Genomic DNA, 27,750 nt, shown 5'->3' with positions numbered 1-27,750 from the left:
GATGGGAGAATTGCCCATGTTTCCTTGTTTATTCTGTGTATCATCCTTCAAAGTGTATTGCAGGATTTGTGTCAAATGCAAAAGAGCTTTTTGAACAGAATGCCAAATCCAGCTGTATGAGAACAGTTGCTTCACCTTCACCAGCACGGTTTTAAAATGTACCTTGTGCAAATCTATCTAGTCCAAACCCCCCCCATGTTTTGTGTGGAAATGTTGTAAAGACTTATTTATTGAGACTTAAGTATTTGAGGAGTATGTTGTACATAATGGATTATGTTAGTAGTACTACCTACCCCTTGTCTAGTGCTTTTTATGAGCCCTTTCTAACATTCTGACATCTCAAATACCAGACGCAGCTAGAAATCGATTGCAGTGAGTAGTAGGAATCCATCCCTGGTCCATGTGTCCAGCAGTGTTTACCACTGCAACAACAGCAACATGTGGAAATCTTTCCAAACTTCCTTCCACTGACTTTTGGACTTGTTTTTCTTTTTTTCTACAGAAGGTGGGCTTTTCTCATATATTATCCTTCACTTGAAAAGGGGTGGGAAGTGTCATGGTTGTTTTTTTTGTTGTTGTCTGGTTTGTTGTTTTGTGTATTTTTTTTTTTAAAGAAAAAGCTTTTTGAGGTTTTCTTTTCAGTCTTTGACTTGTAAAATTAAATTTTAAATGTCATGCTGAGTTTTGTATGTGTGTAACATTGTCTAATCCCAAATACACTACTGTAAGTCTAGTATTTCTGGACTTTTTAACACTATGTTACTTCTTTCTGCTATCAATTCCTCTTGGAAAAAAGATGACATAATTTGGTTTTGAATCAGAAGATTTATATAGAGAAATGTGGATTTTCTGACTTTGCATATACAAATTGCTTGGTTTCTCTGCTGCACCCTGCAAATAGTTTAGTCTTAACTGTTTTCTTATGATGGGTAGGAGAGGTCTTGTGTCTCCTTTCAGTACTTGATTATGAGAGGGGGGGTGATGATGCGTTTATACTGATGTGGGAGCTTTGCATCAAGAAATCTCCAGTACAATAATTAAGTGATTGGAATTTGTTACTTCATCAGTTTTAAAGACTTTTGCAGGACTTGACAGTGGGAAAAGCCTAATTTATGAAAATTAATTTTATTAACAATAAAAATGAGAATTTTTAAACTGCTTTGTTAATCTTTCGTCTAATTCCTGTACAGCATTACCTGTGAACTGAACTTGTGGATGACTTCTGTGTTTAGACATGACATTATTAACTAGAATTGTTTTTCTTTATATCCTGAGGTTATTTTGAATGTGGCATCTGAAATATTTTACACAGCAGTGTCAACAAGTATAGGGGATTTTTCTAAACTTCTCTTTTGTACTTTTTTAAATGTTTGGGTTGTCCTTGACCTGATTTAAAGTCTGATTTTTTTGTCCCACTCCAATCTGCAAAATCAATTTGGCAATCAAGTTCTTGATGTTCCAATTTATACAAAAGTATGTAGAGATTAAATGCACCAGCAATACTCAGGGTTGTTAAACCTAGATATATAGTTCAAAAGTTGGTGCATATTTTAATTTTTTTAATGTTTTGTTATCGTTTGACCTGTTTAACTGTTGCTTTAAAGTATGTCAAATCATTTCAGCCACTGAGTCACAAATAACAGAATTCAATCTCTTATTCCTCTCCCAATACATCTGCGTGCTATGAAAATTCAGATGCCTTTGTCTGTTCTAGGGTGGACTCTGTTACATTCTCTATTACTTTAACGGTCCAAAGTAAGCTTCCCTTGTTTATGCTTAGGACCAACCAACTTGTCTTTTGTCAGGATGCAGGTGTGAAAACCCATCTTCCTCATGAAGCATTTTCGTCTGAAGACTAGTGTGGCTTGAGCCCTGTTATATCACTAGAAGTCTTCCTGAAAATCTGCATAGTTGGAAGTGTTCTTGATGCTAGGCTTGCAATCTAAAAGCATGTATCATATTCTGAAGATGTTTTCCTGAAGTTAGACTACCTGTTTTAAAATTAGATTTCATTATTTTGTTGGTTTTATTGATGTGTCATGATAGTTGAAAAACTGGAGTCCTACCTTGCCCTAATTTTCCAGCATTTAAGAAGGTTTTTTGTTTGTTTTGATGGTAAGGAACTGAACAGTTTCTTTACAGTTTTAAGTGTGCTTTTACTGTTGAGTAGAAGCAGAGGGGAGACTAATGTCAGGGGATGCCTTGACAAAAGAGATGCATTTCTACCTATCCTTCTGTGTGCTTTGGAGTTAGTCAAGTGAACTACCTGCGTGTAAGTGATTAAGATGAGATGCCCTGACCTGTATGAATTGACATGCTTCTTATGAATGAAAGGATGAAAGAAATACGGAGAAAAAAAAAAAAAAAAGACAAAGTAGAGGTGGTGATTTAGTAGTAAGAACTGTAATACTTCATCTTTAAGGTGGAATAACATCTCTAATTCTGAAGGGTGAGGATGGCTCAAGTGTCTCAGGACCTCCAAAGAAACACCTCCATTTCATCCCAGTGTACCCCTCCTGCTGATGGAAACAGATTTGTGGACTATCAGATGCAATATTCCTTTATGGTCTGGATCTGATCCCTGGCAGAAGTTATAAATAAGTATACATAAGGAATTTAATTATATATTTTAGTAATTATAAGCTACCTTTACTGCAGCTATGTGTTGGGATGCAGCAAGAATGTGCAGAAAGCTCCCAGTGGAATTCAATTTATAACTCTGCGAAAATGACTTCCTTTTTTGACTTGTAAACCTGTTCTGGTTTGTCACAACCTGGCCCTTTAAGGTATGCCAAGCAGTAGCTCCTATCAGCAAAACATTATAAATCCTTTGGAAAGATAATAGGAGAAAGTTGCCAGCAAGATTTAGACCCGAATGGGCATTTAGAGCTTGGAAGGAAAACAGAAAACCAATAAAAGCTATTAAATAATTTTTTTTAAGCTTCATTGTAAATCTGTTCATGATGCTGCTTGTTTGATTTAATTCAGTTTGAGATAGAGAGCTAAGATTCAAGCCTAAAAATATTTTCTCAAAAAAAACAACCAAACAAAATCCTCTGGCTGATTCACACCTCAGCATTAGCAATCCCAGGAAATCAGACTGTAGGCTAATGTAATGTTCCCCCAGCTTTCTGCATCAGCATAAACTTTTTCATAGTGCAGCAGACAAACAGAACTTGGAAATTATTTTGTTTTTAAATATTGAGGTGCTAATGAATTAAGAGATTTATTATTATCTGGCTTTTAAGCTGATTGCCGTCACCTACATTTTAAATAGCTAGTTTTGCTGCTTTGTGGTTCATTTTGGCTACAGAAAATTAATGCAGATCAGTTATTTCTTGCCAACCCTTGTCCTTAACAAGATGTGAACGTGGTCCAAGTAGTTACCATTTCTAGTGTCAGAAATGACATTCCTTGTACAGTGTGGTCAACTCAGTACAGTTACTTTAGCAGTAAAAATAGTCATTGTGGTATACATTCCACTTTTAGTGCTGTATTCTGTAGTTTATTCATCTGGCTCAGTCCTTAGAGAGGTCTTTATACCAAAGAATATATTTTAGAGGAAACAAAAATAATTGTTCTTTTGGGATGTTCAGAAAAAAACTTGACTCTCAGGCTTGCCAAATTGTTACACAGCTGTTAAGATGTTATGATGGTTTTTTGTTGGACTGAAGTTGTAAATATGAACTTCCTTCCTCCTGCATTTATAATTAATCTAGCTGTATGCAGAATTTGTGATAAATCTCTTCCAAATTTCTCTTGAGGGAGAGTACCTATGAAATGCTTACAAACTCAACGTGCAGTTCATATTTGCTTATGAAATGGGTGACCTAATTTTCTGTGAAGTAGATATAGCCTCTTCCCCTAGTCCTGCCAAAAGAATGTACGTCTAGAATAAGAATTTGTCCTGGTTTTATATAGCAGAAAAATATTCATTTGTGAGAATTCTTGACTGGGATACCCTCAATTCTAGGAGGATATGATTAAGTTATGTTAGAGCATACTTAGACTTAATCCACATAGTGGACTCAGAGTGAACAGAGAGTAAGTAGGTTCTGTTTCGTTTGTATATGTCAGGTATTCTTGCATTTGAGCCGTGTTTGAAAAGCCACTGCTTTTCAAATTATACTGAAGGAAATGACAGCACTGGCGATCAGCGTTGTGGACACAGGCTGAAATATTTTGGAAAGAAACTGAGACTGGCTGCAGCAATACTGTAAACTGAGGTAGTATTTTGTTTTGGGAAGGGCATGGCTCCTTGAGCATGCTGCAGTTCTAGAATGAGTTAAGAGTATAATCTCATTTTTAGCCCTGTTTTTCTAACTAATTTTAAATGCTTAGAAATTGCATGTAATCGTTTTCATATGCGGACATGAATTTTTATGTTCTCTAGAAAAAAATTGAGGTAGTATGTGTTAAAATAATACATCTATAAAAGGTTTTGGATTTTTTAACAATATTGTAGTATCAATAGGTCTGTAGAAGGTGTTTTTTTGTTGTTTTAAACAATATTTTGGTAGTACCATTATATTGGTAGCAAGGAAAGGTGAAGGAATTAAAATACTGACTAGCTGAGAAAATAAATCTATAAATCTTCTTGCAGTTTTCCATTTTTCTCATTGAATTCAGGAAAGAATGAGCCTTGATGGCTTCTGATATTGTGATGGCAAAAAGAGGCAGGCGTGTTTGTTTCTTGACAAACTGTTGCTTACTTAATAAATGTGGTATCTATGTTTTAAGATCACCTTTAAAGCCAGATACGGGGAAAACAAAGACCCTGCTTTCAGTGGCGATGAACTGTTTGCACAGAGTATCATGAGAAACCATAGCCCCAGCTGAGGGTGTAGTTGACTGGTACTCTTGTTTGAGTACTGAGCTCTTGTACACCTGTAAAAAGCAGTAATTTCCGAGATGTGATTTGAGTTAGGGAAGCCTTCAGAGTGTGTTAGTGAGATGTGTCTGTACTAGACAAGGACAATGGGAAGTGGTCATCCTTTCTTCTCCAGAATACAGGGTCCCTCTTCATCTTTCCATAGACAAAGATAATTTCAAATGCTGAAAACCAAAAATTTTCTGTAGTTGCAATTAGGGTTCTATTAAAAAACTTAGGATATTCAGGGATCTATAGCAGAGTGTTCTTGCAAGTACTCTTTACACTAAGTAAAGGTCTAGCAGAAGATATTTTGAAAGTGTCATTCCAAAGGAATTTTTCAGTCTTGGCTCTGGCAATGTGGGGAAAAGATTAGAAAATTCTTACTTTGCCTGAGATACTCCAGACTTAGTTTGGCACTGTTAATATCTGGTCATTACACAGAATTTTGTGAGCCCTTAGTATTCCTTGCTTGGAATTATGAGTGGGTTGTGGGGTTTTTAAAGTATTAAAGTATGTCCAAGTATTCTTAAGAAAGAATTTGAATTTAAATGTTTCTAAAAATACTTTGGTATGACATTCATGCTCATATCTTTTTGGTTTTTGAAAAAAAAAAAAAACAAAACAACAAAACCACAAAACATGGATGTAGTTATTAGCATGTAATGGTTTTATAAAGTGTGTACTGTAGCCTGGAAGACTGTGAAAAAATGGAAGGGTGCTCTGTTGTGTCCCTGAAGGTGGTCGCCCTGTTTCTTTTCCTCATTACTCACAGCAGAGTCAGAGGCAGCCAGCTACATTCTGGTGGTGCCAGCAGATTGTGCATACTCATCTGAATGAAGCCATATACAAACTTTGAAACAAATGTGACCTTGTGTATCGTGGCTTAATTTTCGTATGAAGACTGCAGAATGTTTCTTACCCTAGCAGGAGAGGCAACCTATATCAACGAGTTAAGAAGTGACTCTAACTTCATGGACTTGGTAGTGAACTGCAATTGTAGCTATACCCAAATGAGATGCTCATAGAATCATAGAATATCTCAAGTTGGAAGGGACCCATAAGGATCACTGAGTCCAGTTCCCTGCTCCTCACAGGACTACGTAAAACTAAATTGTAATTTAAGAGCATCATCCAGATGCTCCTTGAACTCTGACAGGCTTGATGCCGTGACCACTTTCCTGGGGAGCCCATTCCAGTGACTGACCACCCTCTCGGTGAAGAATCTTTCTCTAATGGCCAATCTGAACTTCTCCTGATGCATATTCATGCCATTTCTTCATACCATTTCATGTAGTAAAGGAGTGTTTACATCTAAGGAAAGAATGTAGTTTTTGTTCCTGATAATTTGGGAAAGCTGTGCTACAAATACAGACCTGTTAAAGTGTAAGTCCTTCCGTTCAAATTTTACTTCTTAGTGGAATTTTGGGGGCAACAAGTATTCATTTGTACCTTTAAGTCATTGGTTCTGTGATGCATTTTAAGAGCTGTGCCTTTACTCATGCACAGACATTTCAGTGTTATAAATACCTATAGACTACTCTAGAGATTAAGTGACTTACACTGGCAAGAGGTTTTTTTACTATTTTAAAATTTTATATATACATATATATTTACAAGCACAGACCTGCATACATGTGTTGCCTTTGGGTTGGTTCTGAGACACCAATTCTACAGATACATGCAAAGTCCCATGCTTATAAAATCAGTTTTTAGTGTGCAGAAATGTCTGACTAATGCTTGTAAGCATTAACTGAAAACATGTAATAGAGAAAACACCATTTCTGTATTTAGGCTCTAACTTGAAAGCTCTCTGTAATGGCCTGGGCATACTGGGTTTCATATGTTATGTCTCAGTGCTACAGAGTTAATTCTGGAAGTTTTATGAATTCAAAATTATTAATGTATTTATGGATGGCAGTGCTCTACATTTTTTTTTCAAAATGTTCCAACTTCTGTTTAAATGTAGTCTTCTCTAGGGGTTAACTTGATATCTGAAAAGTACTAAAGCATTAAATGCCTGTAATGAAAAGTACAAGCTTTAAATATGTTCGTAGCTAAAGTAATTAAGTTTTGTCATTTTACTGATTTGGTAAAACCAATCCAATTTTAATATAAATAAATGTAAGGCAGTAAAACTTTAAGTGTTCTTGTCACAAATACGTGCTTGCATATGCCCTACAGTAGGTAGCATTTGAAATTTTCTCTGTATTAATTGGGAAGGTAGCCTTTTCTATTTATTAGGGACTTAAGAATGTAAACCAAGTGTTTGAATTTTTTATAGTACTCTCTGTGAGCTAGAACTGGAGTTGCAGGCTACAGGTGAGTCTGCTACACGTGAACTTGCTGCCAAAAAGGGGAAGTCCCACTTGTTTCTTTGTCCCTTCTCCCAGCTGCCTAGTATGAACCCAAAAGAATGTGTTGGCTCAAGTATTTTTGTCTAGTCAAAGGGTAATCTATTTCAGCTTGCTAACTCAGCAGAAAGATTGTTTTGGTGTTTGGAGTGTTGAGGGAGTTTTCTGGTGGTTTAGAAGGTTGAAGTTTTGGTGTAAAGTGCTCGTGGATGGAGGGGAAGGAGAATCTTTTCTTGACAGTGATGAGGAATTAGGCTGGCTTGAGCTTTAATGTGTAAGTTATTTTTTTTTAAACTGTAGGAACAGGAGCATTAAAAAAAAAAAAAAAAAAAGACATCAGGAGAGCTTGAAGAAACATTTTTCCAAAAGCTCCTTTGGAAATGACTGTAGAAAGTTGGCTCTGGAATAGAGAGAAAGATAACATTTCAGTTTTGTTGCTTCTGAGCCATTTGTCAGCGTTTTCAAAATGCGAAGAAAACATCCATCCAAAAGGTGTTGGGTTTCTTTTTTCTTTTCTGTTTTAATATCCTGTAGCTCTTAAATGCCAATAACAATAATACATTGTCTGAATTTCTCAAATGTTTTGCTAAAAATCAGTGTTTGTAGATTTACCCAGCTGATACAGTTGTAGGCGTTTTTGATGACTGAGTTGATCATGCATAGTAATGCAGCTAGGAGGTAGGTAGGCTGTTCCTTTCACAATGTTCCTGAGAGCAGGTCAAGTTGACGGATTTGGTATTGAAAGTATCGTAACATTTTGGTGCTCGGCTTCTTCATCTGAACAAGCAGTATATTTGTCCCAGGAGAGGATAGGAAGGAAGAAGGTGGAAGTGTGTGCTGTGGCCCCTCCTTTCCTATGTGACTGGAACGGTTGGGTACACACGGCTCAGTGTGTGCTTGTAGGTGAATTTTTCTGAGGGGGCAAGCATAAATGACCCTCAGCATATCACACAACCTGCTCCCAGCTTTGCTTTTTCTGGGCAACTTGAATGTGTTCTATGTTAACTACTTTAAAAGTCATTCCCCTATCTTGAGAAACAGACAAACTGAATTCACCTATGACTTTTTATGAAGCAGCATGTTCCAATTAAATCCAGTGTGTTGGAGGAGAGGCACTGTGGCTGCCAAGAAGGATGACAGTCAAAGCGTGGTTGCTGTCAAAAGAAGTAATCCTGCATTTTTCTGCTGAGGATTCTGTGAGAAGGTGCTGTGTGGTAAAGCCCAGGAGCCATCCTGTAGAGTACCATTTTTCTTAACTTTTTGAAAGCTACGGGGACTCTTGCTGTTCACAATTCAGTTGTGATAGAAGGGTATCTGTCCCTTGGATGTCATGGAATTTCTCATTCCTGTCCCTATGAACTTGTGTGTTTCTTATCATGGAAATTAGACTACTGTACAATATTTTTCAGTCAATGTGACCCTTGCATAGAAGCCCTGCTGTTTAAAAAGGGCTCATTCACTTTTTGTATTAAAACATGGAAAACGGGTACCCATGTTACTTTCAGATGGCTTTAAAACTAGCCAGAAACTATATCAGATCTAAAAATTGTGACTTTAAAGAAACATTTTATAAAATTTAAAATTATTTTAGTCAGCCTTTGTTCTTTTTTTCTCATCATCCCAATATCTTACCTTGGTTTATCTATTTACCAGAGCATCAAGTTTGGATGGGACAAGAATAATTGAATAATGAGTGATAGAACTTCCAAGCATGTTCATATGCAAAAAAGTAATGTGAAACAATGCACGGTGTACTTAATGTTTGTGTGTATAAGAGCTGCACTCAGCCACCTGCTTAGGATTGTCTTTCACTTAATAAAAAAACCTCATTAGTTTAAAAGTTGGGGGGGAATAGTTTGAAGAAACTTTCTGGAAAAAATCTTGAAACATGTTCAGGAGTGGTAATATGGACTCTGACTCACTTGATTTATTTTCTTCACAGTTGCAGTAGCAAAACACTCTACTGTCTTTAGTTTTCATATGCAAGAAAAGTTCCATTCACAAAGCTACCAAGTACAGTGGCAGCAGACTTTACAATAGTTGTTTATGTGACTCAGGTGCTGAGCTCTTGAGACAAGGTCTCTGCAGTTTAGGATCTGAACAGTGTTTCTTAGGAATGCTGGCCTAATCCCATGAATTTAAATCCTTCAGTTTAAAGTCCTTCTTTAATAAGACCTGGCTGTCAGCCCTGTCTTCCATGGTTGTTTTACTGTGTAGAGATTTCGTGTTCACTTCTTCAGTGGCATGACTTACACTTTCTTTTTTCCTTTTTGCTATGGAAGCTGATTTTCTTACTTTTTCAGGAATGTGTGCTTTAAAACATTGATTCTGTGTTAAATATTTACATTTGGTCTTAATCTCTACAATTAAGTTCTAGATAAAGTCCTTTTGGTATGCATCAGTTGGTGCTTAACTGGCTTTTAGACTTCTCTGAGTTAACAAAACTTTTTTATGCTGAGGCTGATTTCTTGCTTTAAGTGCTTTTTTCCAGGGAGTAGAATCCAGAGCTGGTGTTTTTCCCCCTTTCCTCCCTTACTTTCTGCTGCCAAGATTTATTCAGAAACTGAAGTAATGCAGCTTTTCAGTATGAACATGTATATTAAGTATATGAAATTAATTTTTTTTTTTTAACATGAGTTTCAGGAGGCTTATAAACTAGAGATGACAGTCAGTGCTCAGTAGGCAATGCTTAGATTCCTGTTAGTGGTCCATGACAAATTTCATAGCTTTATATCTCAAATTGCTGATACTGGTTTGAGTTGTTATGTGGACTTCTTGTTTTAAGATAATTAAACCATCCTTCCAGAGAAAGGATGTTGAATTGAGAGTAGAAGCAAAATACTTAGTGAAGAAAGTATTAAAAAGAAAAAATGCAGGGAGAAATATTGCCCTTTTCTTGGTTTTTTTAGAAACTTTGGAGAGTTTTTCATTGATGTTCTGCTAAAATGGCAAATAAGAATTAATTTATATTTTCAGCCTTTACCGGTGATGAACATGCCTTTCTATATCTGCTCACAGACTTTCTCCTCTTCAGCAATTTCTGTAGGTTTTACTAGAGAATAGTGGTGGTGAAGTTGTTACAGGCTTCGGCATACTGCTCAACCAGATGTCTCACAGAAGTTGCTTTGTGGATTGAGATCACTTCTGGAATGGCTCTTCTCTTAGTTGTTGAGGAGAAAAAGAGCAAGTGCCTAGAAGAGGAGCTGTGCAAGTGTACGACTTCCTTCAAGGGAATTTTTCTTTTGTTTTTTTTCCTTGCTTGGTGGGGTTGCAAAATACAACTTGGATTCTTCCAGTATCAACAAGGAAAATGGTGAGTTTCAGTTTATGCAGCAGGAAGTTGGCTTTCTGTCTTGTTATTGCATGTGAGGTGTACGTGGATCTGAAAGTGTGCCTAATCACCTGCAAGACCCAAGGGAAGATGCTGATAAAGTACTCAGAGCACTGGTTCCCCTGGAATTGTGAAATTCATAAACATGTTTTTCCACCTACATCCATATTCTGCAGAACTTGCTCATTTTCATGGCACATAGTTGTTCCCAAATTTAATTGTGGTAAGGCCCCCTTCAGCCCATGGGGGGGGGTAACCCACATCACTACCTAGTAAGCAGTGTTGCTTTACTGCCAAATTATTTCACCACCCCCACCCCCTGTCATAGAAAACTGCCTCATTCCTGTTAACTTTCACTCTTTTTTTTCCAGTCCTGACTACTAGGACTCATCTCTGTCGGGTGCCCCACATGAGTCTTTCTTCTAGACTCACAAGACTCTCCTCTGTGCAGTCCTTCTAAGACCTCCACAAGGCACAGCTTTTCCATGGAAAAACCTCTCCTTATACAGTATTTTGTTCTTTTCTGCTAATGTCATGGGGAAGTACTGTACATCCACTTTTTTACTCCATCAGAGTGACTATCTTCATCTGCTTCCCACCTCAGTAGACACGTATCCTTCTGTGTAGAGGTTGGTGATGAAAAAGACTGGTGAGGATAGAGAGGGGTTTTATATCCCTGTTTGCAGTGAAGTTGGAGGAGGAAAGTTGACTGCCAATTTAACATACTTAAGTCTGGTCTTACTAGTGGATTAAAATATAAAATTGAGTCAGGGTATCCTGTTGTTACGTTTATTTTTGGTTTAAGCTAGTGGTGGTGGTGATGTTTGTATCAGCTTGTTAGGAGTGGGTTTAAAGTAAATCAGATGCCTTCTAAATTGAATATATTTTTTTCTTTCTTTGATAATGTTTCAGACAAAACAATTATTTCTGTCCTGGTCCTCTAAATGCTTTTTTTTTTCCCCCCAAGTGGTGTTTCTTAAGATTATGCTATTATGTGATGGCTAACTATAAACAACAACATATGTTGACTCATAAATGCTAAGAATGAAACACTTGTGTACTTTAGGTTTGTGAAACATTCATTTGTGGGTTTTCTGGAAAATATACAGGTGTGTTTTTCATTTTTTTCCTTTGCCTTTTTTTTTTTTTTTTCTGGAGGTGGTAGTTCCAGCTATAGTGAAATGTAGCTCTTCACGATGTAACCTTAATTTTTACCAGAAACCCTAAATTAACTTCCAGCCTGTTGCAGCTGATGTTAGTGTAAAGAATATATATGCCAATATGAAAATTTATATAAAGCAACCTGTGAATAATGTTGTTTATTTATCATAGCTGAAGCACTGCACTTTAATTTTTTTGAACCATGGTTCATAGTCTAGGTCTCATGTGACTAGGTCGTCCTTGAAAGGGATTTGGCAACTTCTTCTGAGTGTAGATGATGGTACCCGCATCATACAGATTGCCAGTGTCTGGTGTGGTATCTTGAGTGAGTTTTGGTATAGTGATTATTTTTAACCTTTGAGAGGGTCCCTTGAGCAAAAATTAGTTTTTAACTGTATAAAGCATGGAGTAGCTCAGAGTCTTATGTGGAAATACTCTCACCTGTATTGTAATTCGACCTATGACCTAAATGATTTTCTTACACCTTCCTCCTCCTGGTTGGTTTGAATCTTCATATATAGCATCTTCTGTTAGCACTGTTAAAATGTCCAGCTTTTACAAGTAATTAGCAGTTACTTCCTTTATTTTGCTTTTCTATAGTTTAAAAGCCTAGTATATGTGTTAAAATGAATTTCCTTGGGTATATATTCCTGGTGGAAAAAGACCCCGTACAGGCAGAGTAGACCGATCTGTAAAGGGATGTGAATTTTCTAGTGATTGGTTGGCAAGTGATTCTTCACCTCCCAAGTGCAGGGTGAGCCTAAAAGTGCTGCCATTAGCCACAGCTACAAGAATATTTGAGTATTTCCCAGGATCTATGCATAAGGCCAAATATTCTAACAAAATTCATTGCTGCTATTAGTCTGCTGATGGAGAAGAGAGACTACATAATCTTTTCTGGAATGGCTGAAGGTGCAAAAAGCAAGTAAGCTCACAAATATTAATTTACATTGTGCCTTCTAGTGCTTTCCTGGATTAAAGAGAAGATCCACAGGGCAGTGTGGTAGATTGGGTACCTGTGGAGCTGTCATGTGGCCAGAATGGCATGAATGTACAGCACCTGTACACAGGCTAGCCTCACCTGCTTACGTTGCAGTATTAAATCCGTGCTTAGTTTAGTGTTGGGAGTAAAGTGGTTTCCTTTAAATGCAGATGACAAGTGTTCTTCAGTGCCCATTAAGTTTAACTGTGGATGTATATAAAGCCATTCTTTCATGCTGTGTGTCTCTTCTGTGTTGTTTGAGACATCCCCTCCTACAGAGTGCACATACCTTTGAGCAGTTTCATGCATCTTGATTCAGTCACCTGCTGATCCCAAATTAAGAAGTTCCCTGTTTGCTAGGTTTCCTTACAAATCTCACTGACATAGAAGTACATCCGTTTGCGTTGCCTGCAAATAGAATAGTGGATGCAACCTGCATTTTGAACAGCAAGGACAGGGATGGAACTGTATACTGCCCGAGAGGGGGAGAGAACAAAGTAGATCTGCATCACAAAAAGATGTTTTGCTTGTGTCTCAGTTGACTCCTTTTGAAGGCTGTTGTGCGGTTCTCATACAGAATAAGGCAGCCTTGATTTTGTTGTGTGTTATTGCTTGGGTTTGATTTTTTTCTTCTATTATAATTCAGTCAGCATTAACAGCTATAGAGGGAAGAGAGGGCCAAACAAGACATAGCAGAATTAGTTGCTGTTTTAGTTTAAAAATGTGTTAGGCCCTTTGGATCATTATTCAGACTGTTGTTAGTAGTATGTCTGAAAATGCAGTATATCCTTGCTGCAAAATAGAATCCTTAACTGGTTATGTAAAATACCATGCGTGTTTCTGTGCCTTTTTTAGTCAGATTTTATGTTCTGTTGTTACATGCAGAATGTTGCTGAAGGTGCAGTTAGGGACGTAGGCAGTTCTCCTTGTTCTGTCTTCTCAAACCACAAGCAGTTTGTTTTGTACTCCTTGCCTTGGTCCTTATCTGTAAAATGGAAATCTTCCTTCCTTCATTCTTCTATCTAATATGTCTGGTGTAGTTTTGATGATAAATGCATACAAAGATGTTAAAGCCTTGCATTTTTACTTGAATCATTAAGCTCTTGGGAAGTTTCAGTAAAAGTTCAGGCATCGAAGTTCTTCATTTCCTTTTCTAAAGGTTTTATTAAAGCTTTTTTAAAGCTTTAGTGGAGCTTCAGGCTGGCTGATCAGTATGTGTGAGTCTACCAGTCATTAGGAGATGCGTACTTCTGGATCTCTCGCTCGCTTCCTTTGTGTACTCTGGGGAGAAAAGGATTGCCCACATTGCCCATAGTGTTCTTACATCATTTGTAGTGTTCTCCTATCGTTTACAGCTGTGTATTAGGATAATAACTGTAATTGAGTTGACTATTATGCTTCAAGACTTGAGTTGCTCACTGTGATAAGGAATGTTTGTCTTTTCCCTATGCTGCTGCAAATCTCCTCCCTACACTCTCTGTCCCCCCCTGTCCCCCCCTTCACAATTAATGAAATAGATATATTTTCTGAAATGTGTGGCCATAGCTGGAATTGGAAAAACAGAACAAGAAGCCCAGTGGTTTGAGGTAGGGAATCCTCATTCTGAGATACTCGTGTAGTCTGTCTTGCCATGTACTCAGACTGGTGGCTGGAGTTGGCTCTGTTCCGCCTCCATCCCTCAGATCAATTTGGCAAGAAATGTTCAAGGGCTTTTCTTCTTCCTAATCTTTATGGACCAATAATCACCTCTTAAAGGCATCCGAAATATTTTTTGCTTAGTAATTTTTCACTTACTGTAGAGGCTCCATCAACCTTCAGCCTGGGTGAAGTTTAATGGCCTGCAACATACAGGAAGTGTAATCTTGAGGATTTGTAGGAAGGATTCTTCTGAAAGAAAACCTCAGGGCTAAAATTGCAGAACTTGTTGCAAGTCACTTGTGGTTCTTCAGTGGGTAAGAGAGATGCTTTTTAATGATCATTTACTTGAGCAGAATTTATTGTTTATCTAAAAACCTCTAAGATTGTCTTGATTGTGTATTTATGTCCGCTTCAAATACCTTCATCAGCATGTTCAAAGTATATTATCTGGACTCAAGCGTAAATAACCCCTTTAAAATTTTGAATTCCTCCATTCTCAAGTTGTGTAATACAGCTTAACTTGATTATTAAACCTTTTTTGTACATCTATCTGTCTCTTCCCAAGGTTGCAGCTGCTCTAAGATATTTTTATTTCATTTATAGTACAGAATGCATCCTCTGTCTACTTCCTACTAATATTAAAAAAATACTAGTTATGTAAAAAAATCTATTTAGGCATACACTTCTTGAAGTTACTGCATTAAACTTAGTTCTGCCTCTTTCTGCATCAACTTGTTAATGCTTGTTGTTTTTATTTTGGACATTATTCCAAAGCTAAGACTGAATGGGAAGAGATGCTACAATAGTGTTTGTGTTCTAACTGCATAATGAAGATTCTGGAAAATTGGAGCTGATGTATATTTTAAAGTACATCTCTGCCTACTGAAGGGAGACTGTACTTTAATACAGATTTAGAGCTATACGTTTTTCTAGTTTTTATAATCTCACTGTTTTCACACTGAAAATTCTCTAGTCTTAACGGGTAAGACTAAGATGTTGACTCCTGCAACTGAGTGTCATTCTTTTAGAGAACCACCTATGTCTTATCTTCTTCTTGAAAAATATTTTAGCTAAGGCAACTTTTGTTTTTATCATCCCTGGCTAAGCAGTTCTCTAGAGCTGTCCTCAGGTTATCTTCATAAAGAATCTGCTATGAGATGTGATGTAATCTTGGATGCTCTTATGGGAGTTAATTTAATGTCCACTCGGGTACTCTGGCTGGAATCTTGGTTCAGGAAATGGGACATGACAGTTGATAAAGCCCCTTCTTTTCAAAGCAACATCTGTTTGGCTAGATGTGAGACAGGCCCTGAAATATATTGGAGGGAATAAAGGTTTTACTGTGTGCCTTCTCAGCAGCACAAATTTCAGATGCAATTAGATAGATTCTTCAGTAGACATTTCAGTAATTTTGGTGTATCCTGTCTCTTACAGGAAGAAAGATCTTTTAATTGTGTTTTGATATACAAAAGGGTCACCTTATGGAGACTAAAATTTCAGGCTTCAGTTATGGAAAGCTAGGGTCAATATAGATAGTAATGTTAATACAAAGACAGCTTAAGTGATAATGAGAAACCAACCCTGTGGAATATAGGGTAGACTTCTGCTTGATCCACTTTGTATTTTACCTTTCTCTTCAAGCTTTCAAACAAAGAAGAGGTGGATGGGTGGGTTCTGTGGGTGGTTTTGCTGTGGCACATCAGAAGCATTTCTCATTGTTTGTTAGAAATCAATATGATGAAGTAAACATTCTAATATCTTCAGATTGTTTATTTCAGGAAATCGTGGGTGCTTGGGTCAACTAAAGTTAAAGGCGGAGTGTAAGTTTTGGTTAAATACAAAGGGAGTTGGTAGCTGCAGTGGATGTGAATATGGAGAATTATGTTTCTCTTATTTCTTCATGATGCTCACCAAAAAGAGCTTTATTCTTCCATATTTGCATTGTCTGTGAAGAGTACTGTGTTGTCATATTCCTGCTTAACACGCTGTCTGCTTCAATCTAAAGATTTGGTGCTGAATCTATGGAAGACCAGGGAGCAACTGTGGTATGTTTGACTTTCTTGGTTAGAATCTCTGGAGGTAGTTGTTAAACAGCTTGTTATAATCTGAAAGGCCTGACAGTGCTCTCCTCAACAGCACAGAGTTTTAGAAAACCTGTATTTACTGTATACAGCACTGATGTATTTTGGGGGATTCCAGAAACAGTGAGACAGTTTGCTTTGATGTTACCCTCTGATACCTGATTAAGACTTTTTTTTTTCCTTCCAGCTGCTTTTTCAAACGTTTCATTAGCAGTTGCTAACATTTATGTAAGTTATGTGTTCACTTGTGTTGCTATATTTACATTACAAACATAGATAATGTAAAGAAAAATATTTTTAAGGGCTTAGTGGAAAAGTTGTTGTTTGACTGGTCTTAAAATACAAACAGCTAGAGGCAAAGACAAGTTCTTGTACAGGCATGTGCTTAATTTTAGGAGTAACATTAGAAATCATACTGTGCATGTTTGAGTAACTGTTACTTTCAGCAGCTTTTAATTGATCTTTTATTGAAACTCCAGCCTGTCTGCAGTACAAAACATGCATTTGCAGACAGGAAGGTTTCTGTGGTTTCAAAGATTCATTCTTGCATGTCACACAGATGAGTGGGTAAGGGAGGGGGAATATTGTGGGCTGTCCAGTTTTATACCTCCCAGATAAACCTGAGAATAAGGCCTTATAGTGAGGATGCCTGGTTTTCATGCTTGCTGGATTTCTGCAGTCCAGATCAGCTGCCTGATAGGAAGTAAAAGAAAATGAAACATGCTCAAATTGCACATTGCTTTTAAAACTTTTTTTAAAATGTATTCTGTAATTATTTTTCTTCTTCCAGTTTCTTTGAATAAGTCTTGTACCTTTCATGTTCTGCTCTTGTTTTCTGTGTTTTGAAGAATAGGATTTATGGCTAAAGTCCAATGCCCTGTTTTAATTTTGAAAAACAGCTTAAAGAAAAATGTGTGTAAACATTTGTTCCTTCCTTTTTGCCAACCTTATTTCCAAATTGCTACTAATTAGTCTATTTTAAGAAATAAGTAAGGAATCAAAGTCAATTTTCCAAAGTAATGCTGAGTCCCTTGCTTCCTTGATAGTTGGAACGCGATTGAGTTTGACAGGACAGATCAATGGAATTGTGGCAGATAATGTGTTGGTGTAAAGAAAACATCCTGAATGAGTTGGGGAGGGAGGGAAAGAAGAGCAGGAAACAGGTAGGCTTGAATCAAAGGTGGTCATATTCAATACTGGGTCACTGGATTATTAATGAAATACATCAGTAATATAATTAAGGTGTATAAAACATTCATAATCTTCGATTTATTGATGTGTGATTAGGTACAACTATTTATTTCCTGGATCTTGCATAGAGGCAGGTAGATACTGTTGTCCAGGACCTCAGGAGGTCACACACGGTACTTCTGAGTATGTGAATCTCTTCATGTGTGCAAGGCATGGATTCAGTATTTTTCCATCTTAAAGCTGTATTGCATAAATAGGTTTTCGTGTTTAAGTGGCCCAAAAGAGTGCACGGACATCATTTGTTTTTTAAAACGTGACAACAGATGCTATCTTTGTGTAATACATAAATGTACAATTTGAACTGTTAAAATTATTGCTTGAGCAATTTCAGAAATATACGAGGTTATTGGTTATAAAAGGTGTCTGCTTTTACCGAAGTGGCTGAAGCTTTGTCTTTTATCAGACATTCAGTGTGTTTTCACTGTGTTGTGTGACTACAAGTGTGGAAAACTGTTGCCTGAAGCATGGTTTAAAAAAAGAAAAACTCAAAGTTGGCTCAAAATAGTGTATTGAAAGAGGCTTTCACTTGACATAAGATTTTTATTTGGGGTGTTTTGAATTTGAATTTTTTGGCTGACAGATTTGTACCTCAGTCTTTGATTCTGAGAGGCAGTGGAATGTCTTGTGTGCTGTAGGAGCCTATGCTATTTGAAGCTAAAAGAAAACAAATGCTTTTTTGTTCAGGTTTTCATCTAGATTACTCTTAATGTAAACTTACTTATAGGACATGGGATAATACACAAAGAATTTCCCATAACTTTCTAATCCCCCTCCAAATCTCTTTTTCAGGAGTAGTTATTTTCAGAATATTTTATGCTTATTAAGAAGAAACATGGAAATGCTAAAGTAAATGATCTGCACTCTATTGTTGGCTTAGTGTGGTGCAGTATCAAAGGAGAAATATTAGTGTCAGTTATAGCATAAGACTGACTTATTTTTTACTGAAAAACATGCTGGATTTGATTGGTTCCTCTCATGTGGACAAAGTATTAATATGAAACAAATAATTCATGTGCTCAAACTACCTTTTATTACTTACCAGAACGTCAAGAAAATGTGTACAAGTGTGGATGTGAATTTTGGCTGTCAGTTTTGTGAAAGAATTTCACTTTTTTTTTTTCTGTATAATTAACTTATTTCTTTAATCAGTAAGGTGAACAAGTATTTGAGGTGAAAACCTGCTAGAATTTACTCTTGCATTTATGTGTTCACACTGTGCTTATGTGCGCGCATGGTGTACGACTGTAGTGTTCTGTTATACACAGCTTCTTAAACAGAAATGGGTACTGGCATGATGACACAGGGATGGTCACAAATACAAGAACAACTCTCCTTTCCAAACCAGCTCCAAACAGTGTGTTTTCTAAACCAGATTATGCTATATTGTTCTTTTTGGTTCCTGAGGCTATTTTAAAATGCAGAAATCCAGTTACTTGTTGAGACAGTGTTTTGAACGTTTGTCTATTGTCTGTTGCAACCCTATAATAGATTTGTTACAAACTCTATAGTCGTTTTTAGGAAGAAAATCCTTAGTTCAGTAACAACCATGAACTTGTACAAGCTTACATTTAATAAGAAAGATTGGGGGTGGAAACATCAGTGGCCTGAAAAAAGAATGTCTTGTTTTCATTTTGAGGTTTTATTCTGTCAGTTGCCTTTGAACATAATTAAGCATCTCTAGTTCAAAATGCTTATGAAATTGTAGTGAATAAACACTTTATTGTTGCTGACCCTTGAAACACACTGGATTGTCCAGTTGGACTCAGAATTCTATTTTTGTTTCTCTGATAAACTTTTCATCATTAATTAAGCATGGTGTAGACAAATCCTGCAGTCTGATTATTTTACAACTGCTTTTTTCAGTGCAGGTTGTTTTCATTATAAGAAAATACTGTTAATATAATTTCCTATTGCCTTGAACTGGTAGGAACTACTGTCTCAAAGTGCCAGTCTGCAGAATAGGGTCTCAGTGAAAGACACTTGAAGTACACTTTTGATGATAACTTACTTCTGTCCCAAAGCTGTTGCTTTCTGATGACAGCAGTTTGTTTCAGAATTTCACAATGGTGTCTTTTCTTGAAAATGTCAAAATGTTATATTAGAAGCATTGTTCTTGGGCTTTTCATATTTCCTCATGTGTTTTGATATCTCATCATCTAATGCTTATCCTGGCATACTAAAAGCTACAATGGCTTGCATAAGAATCAGCTTGAAAGAAATAAATGTTTAATTTATTCTCAATTATTGGTAAGTGGGTTTTTTTTTTTCCTTACAGTACAATTAAAATAATAGGTTGTGATTAAATGTTGCAACTGATGGCTTCTAATTAAAGCCTCAGTAATTTTTCATAAAATAATATTAGAATACTGTGCTTCGTGCATTTAAAGGTGAACAAAATGAACCATTCTGGAAACTGGACAGTTGACTTAGAGTGATTATGGGTCTACCTGTTTAAATAGCATTTCAAACAGATAAAGGTGACTGATGGAGTCCATAGTGGATAATAGTACATAGCCCACACTTCAGTTCAGGAAGCCTGATTTGTATGTGGAAGACTATACCATGTCGGTACCTTATTTTATCTAAGTATCCCAGAATGATGCTGCTCACTTTCATTGTTCTATTCTGACATACACTTGAAGAGAATATAAGGTGAAGGTTGAAAAATAACTTGAATCCTAAAATTACTTTGGTGTTATACCTGATACGAGCTAAGCAGAAGCAACAGCTACTTAAACTCTGCTATGCTGCAAATGCTTCAGGGATGTAAGTGGCTGGTTTTATGGTGTCACGCTACAACAGTTACTTCTGTTCAGTTTCATAGATCTAATTTAGTTCTAAATGACTCCTTTAAAAGAAACAACACAACAAAGCAAACCACAAAAAATCCTCCAACACCGCTCAACCCTTAAACTTAGGCCATTTTCTTGTTGTAAATAAAAATGTCATATTTTTAGACAGGTGTGATAACTTCCCAATTAGGTTGTGATTCACTAAAGTATGGTGCATGTTTGCTGTGACCAACAACAGTGAGAAAGAAAATGTCTGTAAAAAGGAAAATTTCAAGCTTTTTGGTTGGAATGTGGTTTTGAGTTGTTACTGGTTTGAGTTCTTATGTCAGAAAAAAGTTGCGATATAGTTGTCTGAGCGTTTTCTCTCTGCCTTAATATATCGTATTAATCCTTTAATGTCCTTCGGGATATCTCCTTCCAGTAGCGGAGCTTGTGCTAAGAGAGATCCCTCTTACAGAACTAGCAAGTTAGTATTAGCTGTTTCTTAAGCGAGACAGTATCCTCTGTGTGCCTTTTGCAAGCAAACGTTGACAGACTCATAGGAAATGCAGCTGACGTTAGGAAGCTTGGGTGGGGACTACAGGGAGCTGGCAAGTACTACAGGGTTTAGTGCCAGACTTGCTGACACAACAGTACTTTACTTGTAAAAGTTTTCTTTAAAGGCTGCTAATTCTGTCTTCAGAGTAACTGGAACTAAAGCAGTGTCTCTGACGCCAAGTTAAAATAGCTAAAGCAACAGTTTATGGGAAATTGAGAATGCTGGTTTCTTTCCACAGCTTAGATCCTCAGAAATATTGGTAAAAAGAACAAGCTTCTCCCTTAATGAAAGGATGAGTTATGAACAGTGCCATAGAATGAATGCACTGCAAAACAGGTCCCATCTAACGGTAGAGAAGTGTCAAAAACAGCTCAAAGAGGGAAAGCTAGCAGTGTAAAGTATCTGTAAATACTGAGCTCTGTTTTATATAACAGCTTCTATTTATTTGATTTGCCTGTTCATAGTCATATTTCCTAAGGCATGCTTTTAATAGCTTCCTTTAGCCTTCAAATAAAAATTCTTTACTTCAAGTGTGTTTAGACACTGAGAAATGTCACCTTAAGTATAATGTGTTTTGTCTTGAATTTACAAGGACCAGAAATATTGTAAAAGCCTAAGGAGTAGTAAAGCAAAGCTTTGAAGGGGTGTGAAAGTGGAATCCAGCTTCTGTTTGTTTTGCAGAGGTTCAGGCAGAGTATGAGTTGCTGCTACCCTGCTGTCTTCATTTATGTATGTGGGAGGGCTTTCAGGTGACATCATGGAGAGGAATCTTGCAAGGGGAGGCATGCCTGACTTACAGAACATAAAAACTAGTGCAGTCTTGGTGGAAGGATACAGCTTTATTACATAAGCATATTGGCGGTTTTTTGATTTTTAGCATCACTCTTAGATTTTTAGGAAGAGCTTCCTTCCCTTCCCTGGAGAGCTAGAGGTGCTTAACAGGACTCAAGCATTGGAAGAGATAAGATTCAGATGGTGAATTTAATCTGTTCAGTGTTTGTTTGGTGCAGTATGCCATGCCAGGTTAGCTTTAATATTATTGTCCCTTTTAAGATAAGCAGATGTCTTAGTAGGAGACTGAAGCAGCTTTGTCTAGAGCAACTGGATGACAGTATCTTGCATCTGTGGGAGGTCTTGGCTTCTGCTGACCTCAGAATTGTAGATCACCCCTGAAGTCTCCTGTTCCCCAACTATTTTATCAAGGTAAAGTGAAATATATGAAATACATAAAGAGAAGGAAAGGCTATTTTTAAATCATGGAGGTTTTTTGCATGAACCGTTGTTGTATAAGATCAAAAACCGGATTGAACAGGTTTTCTCTGAGATCACCTTTATCCTCTTTTGTACCATTTCTCATCAGTTCAGCTCTGCCATACTGTGATGTCTTCCAGACTAAGATTTGTCTTTTTCTGAAGACTAGCATTTAGAAAGTTTGCCTTTAAATCTATGGATGTAAACTGGTGCTCTCTGAAAGCTATGTAGCAAATCAGTGTGTAGCCCATGAGCTGACCAAATCAAGCCCTACAGCACACCATGAATTTTTCTGTGTAGCTCTTGCTGGCAATCTGTTTCTGGACATTCTATAGCAAATCTCCAGGTTTTACTCTTCTATAGTGCCTGATCACTCCCAGATCGTTACCTTTGTCATTTTCTCCCCAAGTATGTAAATTTTCGTTCTGAATTAATCCTGGGTTTAGCAGTGTGGATGTAGACAGAAAGGCATTATATGTCCTAGCTCCATATAAGGGGCTTGGAGAACAAGTTTGGGGAAGAGAATAGAGGCTTGTTTAACAAAAGATTAATTTCCTTTGAGGTGATAAGAGAGAAGCTTTGGAGAACTCAAGTCTTTATCTTGGTCACTCAAATTTGTTGAATGAAGGAGGGTCTGATAGGTGTAATGGTGACTCTTTGCTTCCAGGGAGGAGTTTCTTTGTTGGGTGAAAATTGTGCACTATCACTGAGGTGATCTGGACAGTGTCCAAGATTTGAACTGTCTCATGGGATGTATTGCTGGCATTCTCTGTGGCCTGTTTAAGCATTTTTCTTTACAGATGTGTGGAGTCAGCTATTTGCAGTGCAGTGAGACTGCACTGCCTGTGGGTTGAATGGTGCCGCTTAACCGCGATCAGCTGAATTCCTTGGACAAGAGTTGAGTTTTTGTCGTGTAAAATCAATAGACTTTGCCAACAATAGCTGGCAATGAATGCACGTGCAAGGCTAGCATGAAATAATTTCTGATGGTGTATTAAATGTAGACTGTTCATCTTTTTCTGCATGATTCTGACAAAAATGAGCTGCAAGAATGGCTTTGTAATTATCCATTGCAGTTTTCACACGAACTCCTTGTGAGCAGTATAATAAACTGTGAATGTGTGCAATTTTTATAAAGCTTAGACAGGCATGTGCTTTGCCTTCAGAACATTTTTTTCAGAAACTTAGTAGCTGACATCAGTTTCCTTAGACACTGATAAAATTTGAGTATCTTTTTTCTTTTTTTCAGATGGAGCAATTATCAGATGAAGAACTTGACCATGGTGCGGAAGAAGATAGTGATAAGGAAGATCAGGATCTGGACAAGATGTTTGGGGCCTGGCTGGGGGAACTGGACAAACTCACACAGGTTAGGGAGGTTTCAATTATCTTAAAGAATAATTCTTTATAAGTATTACTGTTTCTTTTCAGTCGGGTACTGACTACTTGGTACTGCCACAGGCAGCAAGGTAAACTGTAGCATGCGACTTGCTCAGTTAAAGGTTTCTAAATTGGCTTGTTTTCCCCATCTTAAAGTTGTTAAATTCATTTTTCACAACCTTGTAGTTCGACCTTTTCCAAAGGGTATGATTCCTTCTAACTATGGAGTTGGTATTTTGTCCTCATGTATGTAGAAAAACACTGACTTTAGCTGGCTAGATGTAGGCTATATCTCCAAACATGTGGTTGGACATTGTCCAGCTATGACAGCATTTATCTGTTGCACCTGATCAGCAAGAAGGAAGAAGAAATAGTGAATGTTGGCACTGATGACATGGCAAAGCGCCCAGATACAGTCACTAGAGGACTCACCATTATTCCAGAGTATTCTTCCTGCATCAGAGAGGCAGCTGATAGAACATCTTCTTTTGGCACTTCTTACTTTCTAGGGCTTTTCCTTTCCTTCACAAGCAGATCTTGCATTTTGCATGGTATGCCAGACTCCTGGGGTGATATAGCAGGCAGTCACAGAGAAATGGCCTGTTGTTTCCAGACGTGTGAGTGGGCCCTCCTGAATAACGTATTTCATCTTCTCCCTCTTTGTTGCAAGGGTATGATACCTCAAGTTTCAGTAACCTAGAGAAGAGGGAGTTTTTCTCATCTTCATCTTACCCAGACTGAAGGAAAACTGAGCTAATCATGTGACAGCATTTTGAGTTCAGGTGTATCTCTGTTATCTTCTGGTTAAATCTCTGCCTACAAGGTCTAAATGTAGATAGCACTCTAGGGGAAAATTGTTCTCTGAACTTGTGCATGCAGGGCAATAAGGAATCCTGCCTTTTGAGATGAATGGAAAACCATGTGAAATAAATCTGTATGTCATAATTCTTGGTTTTAGAACTTCCAGTGAAGGGTTTGTAGTGGTAAGTGGGAGCAGGTTTGAAGGCATGGGCTGTACATTACCTCGAGTAAGGATCTTCAGAGGAGCACAAAGGGTAATTAGTCATAGACCTTTTGTTCTCTGCCCCATTGCTGGTTGTTTTTTTTTTTTTTTCAAGTATAAGCATCCTAGAAATATAAGCGTACTTTACTTGGGGCTTACAGCTACACTATTGACATACAGACTTTATGGTGATTTCTCAAACTGTGTGCTGATCCATGCAAAATTCTTAAAAACTACTAACGGATTGTTAAGGGGAGGACCCCATGTTACTAGTTTCTCACTTGCATGTTGCTGTACAGTACAGTCTGCAACATAGCCTGACAGTTGGCCTTCTGTCTCTTGTGACTACTGAGAAATGACATTTTCTCTGAAACTTTAATGACTTCATACGATTTGGTATAAACAAATTAATGCAGTTACTTATGTCTCAGTTTGCTGGGAAGTGATTGTGTCTTGATGCAGCTGTCCCAGTGAAGGCCCAATAGAAGGGGTTGATTAGAGCTAATGAGCTTCAGAGTGCTTTCTCCTGTAGTCTCAGTGTTTGTTTGTGTTTATCAGTTGGACTCTTAAGAGCAGAAGAAGGAAAGGGTTGTTTTGTCCCTGAGTTTCTTGAACTTTAACTTTCTTTTTAAGATTTCTTAAATGTTTATTTTGGGGGGATTGAAAGTAAGATCCAGATTCCTTTACAGATGAAAGTGCTTTTTAAAAGATTTGTAATTGTTAAGATGCCCATGAGATCGTTGAATTCACTTTGCCCTCTTTAACTGTTGGTCTAGAAAAGCATTATAAAATGTAGTCACAAATCTGCAGCGCGCGTGAGCAGTGTTTGGCACTGATGCTGAGTGCATTAACATCCTGCCCTAGCTAGTTATGCTGCTCTATGGTGCAGGTTAAATGAAGGAAATCTTACCTTGCTTCTCAAGATCATTCAGAACTAAGCTGTTATCACGCTTGTAGTTTTCCAGACTGCTAATTTAGCATCATGATGTGTTGTGGAGAACATGCTCTGATAATAGTGAGAGTGTATCACATGTGTTTCCAAGGATGTGAAACAATCGTTATTAAATTCAGTAAAACACATTTCAGATGCTTTTCAACAGAATATATTTGCTCTACAGGAAATTTTTTGTGGAAGTCTATGGGTTCAGGCTGAAGCAATGAGCCCTAACTTGCCTTTTTCTCCAGTTTTACTGCCATCTCTAGGGGTATAGCTAGATTATAGAATGGATCACAGAATGGTTTGGGTTGGAAGGGACCTTAAAGATCATCTAGTTCCCACCCCCCTGCCATGGGCAGGGACACCTTCCACTAGCCCAGGTTGCCCAAAGCCCCGTCCAACCTGGCCTTGAACACTGCCAGGGAGGGGGCATCTACAACCTCTCTGGGCAACCTGTTACAAGTTCTATTATTATTTTATTCTTTCCAGCTATTCTGTGTGGGACAATATATAAGTTACATCAGAGGTACTAGAAGTGAGGCTTTTTCCAGCTGGTGGAAGACAAGGCTCCATCACTTGCTTCTCCTCATTAAGTGATGATTGACTTCTCAATAAAGTGATTTTTTTTTTAAGTTCAAGCCAAACTGAGGAGAGAAGAAAGTTTAGTAAAAATAAATATGCTTGAGTAGAGATGTAAAAAATGGAAATAAAAAGCTTAGATGAGAAACTTTATTCTGTTGGAGCTAGAAGATGCTTTCCTTTCAGACAAGCATATCTTCAGGAAAGCTTTATCAATACAAGCATTGCTTAATTTCACACCACCTGCAGGCCTGTCGAGCCTCAGCAACAACAAGAGCTAGATTCCCCATGTAATACTTGTCACTCCAGGGGCAGCAGGTAGAGACCCTGTCATGCAACATGCACCTCTTGGTCACCAGCTGGATCATAGTGCCCTATTGCTTGCAACTTACAAAAATGCTGGTATTTATTATAATATTATGCCCATATTAGCCATTATAATATAGCAATTCAATGTATCAGGTAGAAAGATGTCTCCTTTTTTTTTAACCTATATTAGTTTTCCTAAAAAACCCAAAAAACTTACCCTGCATAAATTGGCTGGGATTTGCTTTCACAGTTTAACATTTTTCACAGGAAAGGCTTATTGAGAAAAATGTCTGAATTTACCCAATTTAAAATCCCTTTTAATAAAATAGAGTTCTTCATTGAGTACTCTTGTGTGCTTGTGCCACGATTATGCTCATAAGCTAATGATGCATTTCTTAGAGAGGGTGCCATGGTTTGAATGTTTAGATACTTGTGCAATTCACTACAGAGAGATTGTTGCAGGTAAGCCAGCTGTCTGTTTAAAAATGAGCTAGTATGTAACACTACTTACAAATGCATTTGGAATATACTTCTGTCCTTTTCATTCCAGACTCTGAAAACCAGAATGTGTGTAACATCTTTTCTCCATTGAATATTTGAAGCTAAATCTCTGTGGTATGGTGATGCATGTTTTCAGCCTGAGGCCTGAGAAGGATATTTTTTTAATATGCCAGGAGCATTTGAAAAATTTATCTCGGAGAATATTAATTTTCATTCATCTCGAAGATTTGCTTGTCCGGTTCCTTGTCAAACTTCATTCTGCTCTTTTTTTTTGTCTTTTTCAGAGTTTGGATACAGACAAGCCTGTGGCACCAGTGAAGAGATCACCTCTCCGTCAGGAAACCAATCTTGCCAACTTCTCATATCGCTTCTCCATGTACAATTTGAATGGTTTGTTGAATTATTTACCCCCTCAAATACTACTTTAGGGAAAAAAAACCCTTGTTCCAGCTATAGATGAGAACATGGTAAAATATAAGATCATTTAAATACACTTCTGGCTGAATTTGAGCATGTTTGGTGAAGGTATTGCTTTCTGATGGCAGAGAATTTTGAGTATCCTAAAACAGTATCTTTTACAGCACCTACTATCTGAGAATTGTAGTCTAGTGTTTGTATGGAGATAAACGTTCTAGGATCTGGTCTCATGAAAGAACGAATTGATGTGTTTCTGTTAAATTGGAAGAAAGAGCATCTTGTAGGAGTATAGCTACAGAATGATGTTAAACAAAAATCGTGTTTTTCTTTGTCTTAAAATAGTTTCCCCTGGTTGTAATACAGGAAGCCTTAATT

General features: G+C 37.4%; 1 protein-coding gene across 3 annotated transcripts in view; it reads left to right on the top strand.

Moving 5' to 3' along the window:
* The window catches only part of RAPH1 (Ras association (RalGDS/AF-6) and pleckstrin homology domains 1), a 111,099-nt gene that overhangs the window by 18,445 nt on the left and 64,904 nt on the right, over positions 1-27,750 (top strand). For all 3 annotated transcript variants that reach the window (XM_074911128.1, XM_074911129.1, XM_074911127.1), the window contains exons 2-3: positions 23,499-23,618; positions 27,243-27,348. In XM_074911128.1, coding sequence (XP_074767229.1) covers positions 23,499-23,618; positions 27,243-27,348 — 226 coding nt within the window. The remainder of the gene's footprint in view (positions 1-23,498; positions 23,619-27,242; positions 27,349-27,750) is intronic.

This window comes from Athene noctua, chromosome 7, assembly GCF_965140245.1.
Source record: "Athene noctua chromosome 7, bAthNoc1.hap1.1, whole genome shotgun sequence".
NCBI lineage: Eukaryota > Metazoa > Chordata > Aves > Strigiformes > Strigidae > Athene > Athene noctua.
Note: the sequence above shows the minus strand (reverse complement) of the source record. Positions and strands in the feature narration are given on the sequence as shown.